The 10,077-nt window shown below is 28.2% G+C and overlaps 1 protein-coding gene across 1 annotated transcript; it reads right to left on the bottom strand.

Moving 5' to 3' along the window:
- Window positions 1-4,724: 4,724 nt before the first annotated feature.
- Window positions 4,725-8,865, bottom strand: LOC120071587 (AP2-like ethylene-responsive transcription factor AIL1). Its single transcript, XM_039023937.1, has 9 exons — window positions 8,605-8,865; window positions 8,049-8,526; window positions 7,869-7,951; window positions 6,785-6,793; window positions 6,438-6,526; window positions 6,241-6,314; window positions 6,066-6,116; window positions 5,706-5,782; window positions 4,725-5,588 (listed from the first exon to the last, which is right to left on the bottom strand). The coding sequence occupies exons 1-9, from the start codon at window positions 8,759-8,761 to the stop codon at window positions 4,993-4,995; spliced, it is 1,614 nt and encodes a 537-aa protein (XP_038879865.1). The 5' UTR covers window positions 8,762-8,865; the 3' UTR covers window positions 4,725-4,992.
- Between the last annotated feature and the right edge of the window lie 1,212 nt (window positions 8,866-10,077).

Here is a 10,077-nt window from a genome sequence, read left to right as displayed (position 1 = left end):
AATTAAAAGTTAAAACTGTGGAAACCCAAAGCTAAGAGATTCTGCAAGTAAAAAGGCTAGAGAGAGAGCAGGCAGAGGCTAAACTAAAAGCATGCAAAAGCAAGACCAACAATAAGATTTTTGGTATCCATTTCTTTTCTATTTTTTATTTTTAACTGAAAATTAAATTTATTTCCTCATTTCTATTAATGATATGTATGATTGGATTCTTAGCCAAATTTTAAGAACAAAAATAAGTTTTGAAAAACTACTTGTATTAGTTTTCAAATTTTGGCTTGACTTTTTAAACCAAACCAAAATCATTGGTAAAGAGTAAATAACAGAATAACAAATTTAAAGATAAAAGTATTGTTCATAAGATTGATTTTCAAAAACAAAATCCAAAAACCAAAAATCAAATATTTAATAAACCAAAACACTATGAGGATATTGCAAAGCATGAGTCTATGAAGCATAGATACTTCATGTGAGGCAAAGAATCAGTATCAGATATGTATCGGATAACGATACTTCCAGATACTTCCCACATACGTATCTAATACGTGATTTGACGTATCTATACTTTCAGATACTTTCCAGATACATATTTGACACACGATTTAACATATATATTTCTATGCATACTTTTTTTCTTTAAGAAAAAATACAAGTAACTCATCTAATATTTCCCAATCTAAAATTAAGCAACCTATTTAAAAAACTCACTATTCGAGTCCAAAACTAAAAGAAAAAATAAATAAATAACGGACCAAACCTAGACTAGAATCATCTAATCAATATATTCACATTTAAATCCCCATAAAGTCCACAAAAATATAAATCATTTGTATATCTTCAACAATAAGTTCTTCGTTTTTCTTCATACTTCTCTCTAATCTTCTTCTTCTTCTTTGCAATATGAGTCACTTTTCTATTATGTTTTATTAACTATTGTACTTCAACATCTTAGATGTTGTTTTTTTTGTATTGTATTTCCGTGTTTGTATTCTATTTTGTACTATTGTTATTAACTTGTATGCTAAATTTATCTATATCCTAGATTTTTTTAAAGAAAAAAATGTATTTCAACGTATCAATATCCCCGTTTTTTAGAAATATATATATTAAAAAAATATATAAAATAAATGACGCATTCTTAGACGTATCCGTATCTTAATTTTTTAGAAATTAACGAATCGTCATATCTAATTGTATCCGTATCGTGTAATCGTATTTGTGTTTGTGCTTCATAGACAAGAATTTAATTTGTATAGTATTTAGCCCTACCGTACCTAATTACAGAAAGGCCCCCCTAGTTTTGATTTTGAATCGAAAGAAGGTATGGAGTATGGAGGGGTAGAAATGGTAATTGATTGAGAAATATCACTGCTCTTCTGTTTCCCTGTAACCACACTGCTCTTCGAAGTTCGACACATTGATATGTCTGTTCTTTCTTTGAGTTTCTGAGTTCTCTGTTTATGTATTTTTTTTTTTTTTTAATTTTTATTTTATTCCCATTTTACCCCGAATCTATATCTAAATTTTCCAACCTGTGACATTATTTTCCGTACATAAAATTTCTTTGGGAGTCCAAAACCTCAGTGCTTTTTGCTGCTTTTTTACTCACACACCTCGCTGTAAAATCCTAATCAATTTTCATACATCACCTGGAGATTTCCTTTCACTTTCACCTCCCATCATTTTTTTTAATACCATTCTCTCTCTCCTTCTACTCTCATTTTTGTCTCTTTCCTATCCGTATATTTTTATGTTTTCATGAGTTCGATATTGACATGAGAAGTGAATAAAATTATGACTTCGATATTTTTGTCAACATCGACATTTTGAACCTTAATTGTATCTATTTTATACCTTGTTCGAAAAACAATATATGAGATTTATTTTTGTATTAAATTAAACTCTTAAATTATGTTAAGTTGAGTAATTTAGACTATTAATTAAAATTATCGTTGAAAATCATCCTTATATCGAGTTTTACACGTGTATAGACTTTTTCAAATATCGGATTAACAAAATGAATGATTGAAATTGAGGCATTGGCGATTTTCATATTATATCCTCATTGAGAATCTAAATTGATTCATTTAAGAAAATTTATGGGTTTAATTAACAAATTTCATGACTCAAATGATGTTTATCCACACATAATATGATAGAAGGTATAAATTGATATTTTTCTATTTTAATTTATTATAATTTTTTAATAAAATTTTAAATAACGTGGTAAAAATCTAATAGATATATGAATTTTTACAGAAAAAAAAATGTTTAAAATGTTTCAAGTATTTTGTATATTTTTTTTTCCTTTAATGGGTCCTTGACGATGTAACATATTTATTAAAATTTTCATACTTATTAAATACGAAATTAATGTTTATATCTAATAAGTACTTGAATCTTTTAAACTAAACATAATTGAATTGATTGAGGCTCAAATAACAACGAAATGATAAGTTGAATGAATAAATGGAATATTTGAAAGTTTACAAAGTAAAATAATTAAGATATTTAGAGATAAAAGGTAAACATTTTGAAAATAAAAAATTATAATATTTCTAAAGGTTAATTAAATGATCCTAAAGTAAATTTAGTGGTAGATGATATAATATTAAATTTATATTTGATCATCAATTTAAGTTTTTGATATTTGAGTTGCGATATATTTGATAAAATTATAATTTTAAATTAAAAATAATACAACTTGATAAAATTAGGACTAAAATCATAGAATTAAATTTTTGTTGACATATTAATATTTCCATATTTTCAAGTTTCAATGGGCTCAACATCGACATGAGAGGTGAATCAATATTTTCATTATATCGTAAAAGAATTTACGAAGCACAAAAAACAAACATCAAAATGTCACTAATATAAATATAATATAATAGACATATTAAATCGATTGAAAATCATAAAATATTTATTTCAACCAAGTTAATATTAAAATGTCACTAATATAAATATAGTTTAATAGACATGTTAACTTTTTTGAAAATCATAAAATATTTATTTATTAATTTAAATTTATTTTTATTTTGTTTTTATAAATTTTTTAGAAATACCGAAATCAATATTTATTAATATTTTTATCAAAATTTTCATAAAATTAAGATTTAGATATTTCTATCGACGTGGAAAAACGTGGATTAAAATGGATCTTTTTCCTTTGTCAGGTAGAGAAGTGAATTAATTATCCAACTAAAACATATTATATATTTGGAAAGTGTATATAAATATTTTAATAATGTTGAGTTACCTTGAAACCCTCAAATTTACATATAGAATGTGTGTAGCTTGAGAGAGCAAAATGTCAAATATAAATATATTTCAGACTTTCAGTCATTCTTGTTGAGATTGAAGGTGCATGTGTTATTTAAAAAGTAAAAATAGGTTGATATATTTTTTCAATTAAATTTTAATGCACGTGCTTACTAAAAAGTAGTCTTTTTAAATATAAAAAAATATTTAAATATTTATAATAAAAAATTACAAAAATAGATAATACTTTTGAAATATTTTTTAAAAATTTTTACTTACAAAAATTTTTCATTTTTATTTATATTAGATATTTTTTGTTTTACGAATTTTATAAAAGATATCGAATATTTAATATTGATATTGGAACTTTTTTATTTAAAAAATATATATTGACAAATATTTTTATCCTAATACATAATAGATATTTATTAATTAATAAAAAAATTCTTATAAATAGAAAAATCTAAAAAATGTTTATATTTTATAGCCAAAGTTTCAAAAGTATAGCCAAAGTCTCAAGAGTGGTTTGTACTTTTGAAACTTTTTGCTATAAAGTGTAAATATTTTTTATATTTAAAAATATTCCATTAAAAATATTAATAAAATTATTTATAATTTATTTTAAGAGTAAAAATAATATAATAATTACTCTAAATATTTTTTTAAAAATTTTGACACCGATATTATTAATATATTTGTCCATATATCCATAAAACTAAAATAGTGAAAAATTCTTATAAATTTAAAAATTCAAAAAATATTTACCAAAAAGTTCTAAGAAATTTTTGTTTTTTTATAAAATGTAAATATTTTAAATATTCTTTTATATTTAAAAAGATCTCTATTTTAATCGTCGGTAGTAAATAAAATAAAATGAAAATCATATTAAAAAATATAAAAAAGGAGCGTGAGTGGACGCTCCTTGAAAGGGCGTGGGCGAAAATTTGAAATTAAAAACTGGAATATGTCATTAGAGAGAGAAAAAGAAGACAGAGGGCACGCAATTTAAGGCACCTCCTTATCACCATGGCTCAACCCTATTTTATTTACCTCTCTCTCTTCCAATACTAATAAAAAAAACTTATAATTTTATTTTATTAAACCTTCCAATATATATTTTTTTATTCTTCAAAAGAATTTTTTTTAATTAAATAAAACATTAACCTGACGCTCATATGGATATATAATCAAACCATTCAATTAACGAAAGATTTTTTCAAACAACGAAGGTAAAGATCTCTATGGCTAATCCGACTCCATTCAACAAACACAAGCTATTTGATACATGTTATAACGAAGATTTGACCCTGCATCTTTCTTAATACATAAGTTGAAAAGAACGGGTTTTAAAAACTACTTTAAATTTTAAAACGTGATAAAAAATTAGATGACGAAACAAAAAATTTGAAGGTAAAAGTAATACTATAGATTTAATTTTTTTTTTTAAAAAAAAAACGAGACCATTTTTTAGGATAATAACTTCCTCAATTTTATACTTGGCATTGCCACAAATGTTGGAAAAGAGAAAGAATCAAAATCCAACATTTTCAAAGCTTTAAACTATATTCCCAACTAATTCTATTTCCTACCAGTTGCCACCCTACCTACCATTCAACCTTTTAACTTCCATCAGCTTTCTAACCTAAAAAAACTTGGAAAACCCCATAAAAACTGATTCCAAAAAATACAATCAATAGAAGAGACAGTTTCCCTTTTCTAATTCCCCTAAGCTCATTGGTTCCATAGAGCAAACATTGGAGCATGATGATGTCCCATTGTTACATTCTCCTGCCTATTTTGATCTCCCTCCACATTCCCATCTTCATATTTTTCTCCTTGCATTGAGAAATAGCCTTGTGAATACTCCCCTCCTCCGACCCCATTCCCGAACTCTTCGTTGTTTTGTACTGGCCGAGAGCACTTCGACGATGGATCCATCGTTCTATTGCTCGACGAACCCGTCAAACTCAAGTCGTTCTCCATCTTTCCTACATTCTCGTGGTGTTGATTATTATCGTCTGCAACAGCGTTGTCACACCAAACCATGTCAACCAACTCGTGGTGGCTCTCGATACCACCATTGCCAGTTATGGCCAAGAGAGGCTGCGGGGACGATGAGGGAGAAGCACATGCAGTATAGTCTTCAGTAGTTGAGGGAGTACCGTCCTTTAATGGAGAACGTTTTGCAAGGTCACTAGCAATTAGAGTCGAGCTAGAGCAAATCCTCTTTACGTCATACCTACTAATGTCGAAATTTGTCACTGCACTCGTCCCCCTAAACTTGATTGCTGCTATGTCGTAGGCCTCCGCTGCCTCCTCTTGTGTGCCTTTAGGAACAATAATTCTCCATATATCATTTAACAATATAAAAACAAGGGAAAAATAAAGGAAAAAACATTACAATATAATACACAATTAATTAATTTAATAATTATTATACTTACTAAATGTGCCAAGGTACAAATCTTTATTTCCTGCAACCCTTCCTATTCTAGCTTGCCACCTTCCATGTTGATGATGTCTGTCCAAGAAAAAAACACATTTAAAGACAAACCAAATAATCTTAATAGACAAAGGAATGAAAAAGAAAGGAATTTTGAAGCATTCATTAAACTAATAGTAACAAACAACCAGACAAGTAAATTAATGTTAAAGGAAAAATGTTTAAATTCTTTTTTTTTTTTTTAATTATTATTTTAAAATGTTTTACCAATGATAATTGAAAGAGACTGCAGCTGGGGCAACATGCATTAAAAACAAGAGAAACTCCATTATTAAAGTTGCTTTTTTGCTTTGTGCCATACCTTGTAACTCCTCTATACATTGAGGCTCCTCTTGAGAATCCACTGCTTTTCCTGTTTACCCAAAAAAAAAAAGAAAAAAAAAGAAAATGTTTACAAGATAACCTCGACGTCCTAACAACGACGATCGAACAAAACAAATTGTCAAAGAGTTTCAATATTTTTGCCTCACTAGTACCTTCTCAAATTGGCTACAAACTCTTGTCTGCTCATGTTCTTCATCTCTTCCAGCTCATTTTCATAAGTGCTCAGCTGAATCGTAAAATATTCGAACAAATATTAAGAAACGAGCATGCCAAAAAATTTAATTAAAATGGACAATATCATACCAATACAAATACTTTAAGAATGTTTATAGTAAAATCTAAAACGTACTGGAAAATTAATATGCGTTGTTGGTCCCCAATATTTTAGTGCAGCTAAATCATATGCTCGTGCCGCTTTCTCTTCCTTATCATAACCACCTGATTAATAAACAAGATATATAATGAATCTATATTTCACTTTCTTTTCGTGTGTGTGTAGAAAAATGGAATAATTGAAATGTTATAAATGATAAATTAAATGGATAGAGATAATAATATGAGATGTACAAACTTTAATGATATGGGTGGATTAAATAACAACATAATAATTAAAAAAGGAAAATGTAGGTCCAAAAAATTTAAATAAATAATAAAGAGAAATGGTGGAAAAGGGAGCTAAGCTAGCTCTTCACCTACCAAGATAAACTGCATAATTGGACATTTGATTGATGCGACGAAACCCGGTCCGCCATCCCACCAAGAATTTTTGCAGACAAACATCAAATTTGTTAGTTTGTTTCTTCAAAATTATTGATTCCTCTATTTATTACCAAAAAAGAAAAAAATAAATAACATATTTAAAAACTTATATTTCAACTTTACTCGACTCCCAACCTCTTTAATAGTTCCCTACAATTTTAACCTCTGAACTCAGGATATTTTTTTATTTTGTATATAATAGACTTATGACAATATTGAAATTTTTTTAAAAAAATTGATTGATCTATTAGATATAATTTTTTTTACAAAACAAGAGAACTAGAAGACCAACTACTCCCTCACAGCATAATTAAGAATGAGAGGAGAATAATATTTTAAAAAAACATATTTCTGGATCAAATAATAACCCAAAGTAGTTATAAAATTGTATTAATATCCTATGGAATGTTAACTTTGAATATCGTATCCAGATAAATTCTCAAATTTAAAAAATTAGAAAATTTAGAGATTTAGCTTGTAATTTTCACATTTAGCTTGTAATTTTGAAAGTTTAGAAACTAAATAGACAATGAAATTTAGGATATGGAATACCTCGTGCATAATTTTTTATTTTTATTTTTTAAAAAGCCATGTTTTTTTTAGTGTACATATATGTAAATAATTGTTTTAGATGACAAACTGTTAGAAATATTTCAAATATAACAAAATATCACTAGCTATTAGTGATAGATAAGGATAGAAATATATTATTGTCAGTAATAAACAATGATATTTTTTATATTTATAAATAAATTAACTAATTTTCTTATACTTGAAAAACAACCCGTATATATTAAAAAGAAAACACTTTTTAACTTTTTTTTTTCTTCGTTTAGTTGTAAAAAAACACTAATGGTGGTCGATGAAATGAGTATGATTCTATTTTTTATTCCCTAAATAAATCTTAGTAAAAAAACTCAACATTAGAGAACAAGTAAGTTTTTTTCCCCTTTTATTTAGAAGTGGAAAAAGAAAAAGAAAAAAAAAACAGATGAAATAGTGAGATGTTAATTTTTGTTACCTTGCCTTCCCTTTCTTGTTTGTCCCTCTTTTCTACAGCTGTTGTCCCATAAATGTGCCTCATATCTTCCTGTCCATCTATGCCTACACCAAACTCCCCAAACAATAAATATAAATTAAATTATTCTCTTTTTTTTTTTAATCTTAATATTTAAAAATAAAAAATAAAAAAAGAAGGTACCTTGTGACGCCGCGATACTGGGAGGTTCTTTGTCCGAAGGTATCGATGGACTTTCTAGGTACAGGTTCTTTAATCAACGGCTTGGCTACCGGCATGGGTCGTTTCCGGGAATCAGCTGCCATATGCGGCGGCTGGGGTGAGGGCGGTGAATGCAATGAAGCGATGTCGTTTTGAAAGTTGGGGCTCATCCCCAGAGATAGAGATTGAAACCCACTCTCATTTTGCGAAGTGGGTCCTAACCAAGACTTGTAAATTACATTAGTATTGTTTGGAATTAGAGATTGATGATCCGCCTGGTAATCGTAATTATCATCATCATCATCATCATCATCATTATTATTACTATTTGGTTGAATAAAAGCGGCGGCCGCGTTGTTAGTATGGGTCTGATCGTTCGGCGGTGAGTTTGAATAGCAATTCCCCAAAAAGTCCTCAAGCTTTGGACTTTCCTCTTCATCATTCTCATACGATCTCCAATCTAAAAACACACAAAATTAAACACAGTTTTTTTCTATGTCCCCTGTTTTTTGGTGGAATTAATAAGAAAGAAAAATACCGTGGGCGGCGGCGGTGATACAAAGAGATCCGTCGGAGCGGAGTGGCATGAGATGCGGGAAGGCGGCAGCGGCGGCGTGGTTGGGTTGTTCATCGGCGGCGGTGGCGTCGTGGATTCTGAGATGGGGAGTAAGAGAAAAACCCAACCAATTACTCATAATGATTTGTGTAGGAAAGATTTAAGTTTAGAGAGAGGTGTGGGTTGGAGTTGGAAGGAGGCAGAGACATGAAAAATCTTGATAATGGGAAGGGGACATTCGTATTTATTTATTTATTTATTTATGGGGATTTGGATTTTTGGGCTTGGGGGGCCTGTATTGTTTTTTTTTTTTTTTTTTTAACAAACTAGGATGGCCAAAATTAAATTTTCCTTTTCAAAAATTATTTTTTTAAAAAAAGGGAAAATAATTGAAAGGTTGTTCTGCTCCTCTTCCTCGTCTTTATATTCTCAGCTCTGTTCTGTGTCTCTGTAATGAAAGGCAAAAACCCATTGGAATTCGTACCATTTTATTTCATTTATTTTTCTCTCCTCAAACTACTAAAACCCCACCACCCATGATCATTTTTAGCTAAAACTTGTCATATTACTTTTTAATTCTTTCTAATAAATATTTCAAAACTAACATCTCAATAGAGAAATATACTTCAAAATACTGGATCGATGAATAATCGATATAACCATAACTTGAAACGGTGTGACGGTGATTAATATGTTTAAATTTAAGTATACTTTTCTAAAATATAATTTAACTATAAATATCTATTTATTTAAATAGGAACGTTCAAATGATTCGCCAAATCTAAAAAATTAGAATTATCGATAATAGTTGATTTAGGTTAGTTTTAATGTTGATTGAAATTTTTATGTTTTTTTCAAACAACATATTTCTTTCTTTTTTTAAAAAAAAAAATAGTAAGTTTTGTTTATAAACTTTTACATCTGTCTCATAGGTCCTTATGTTTAAAAATGTCAAATAGTTCCTTAACATATTCAATATTTTTTTATTAATTGACCTATTACATCGAATTTTATGTCCAAAATCGAGGTAAAAGATTCATTCAACTCTTAAAATTTAGATTAAACTGTTAGTCGTCGCCAATTCCGGATCTCAATCATTGTTGTGTTGTGGAAGATTCATTGTCTTAAAAGCAAAATCGATGCGACCTTGATGCTAAATCGCCAAAAACTAGTTGTTTTCCCAGGTTAATACAACACCCTTATCAGACATGCACTCATCGAAGAAGGATTGGAATCGAGTAAAAACTTTGCTAAGAATTAAATCATTTTTAATAGAGAGAAATATCATGTCAAACTCAAATCTCACCGTGAAGACTAAAACAACTAGTTTTTTCCTTTTTTTATAAGAATCCAATAAAAACATTTTTTCTAAATTAAATGTAGAAAACGTTTCAAATTTTAATTAAATACAAACACGTTTCATATCTAAATTAAATAAAAAAAAATCATATCTAA

The sequence above is a fragment of the Benincasa hispida genome, chromosome 1 (genome assembly GCF_009727055.1).
Source record: "Benincasa hispida cultivar B227 chromosome 1, ASM972705v1, whole genome shotgun sequence".
Taxonomy (NCBI): Eukaryota; Viridiplantae; Streptophyta; class Magnoliopsida; order Cucurbitales; family Cucurbitaceae; genus Benincasa; species Benincasa hispida.
Note: the sequence above shows the minus strand (reverse complement) of the source record. Positions and strands in the feature narration are given on the sequence as shown.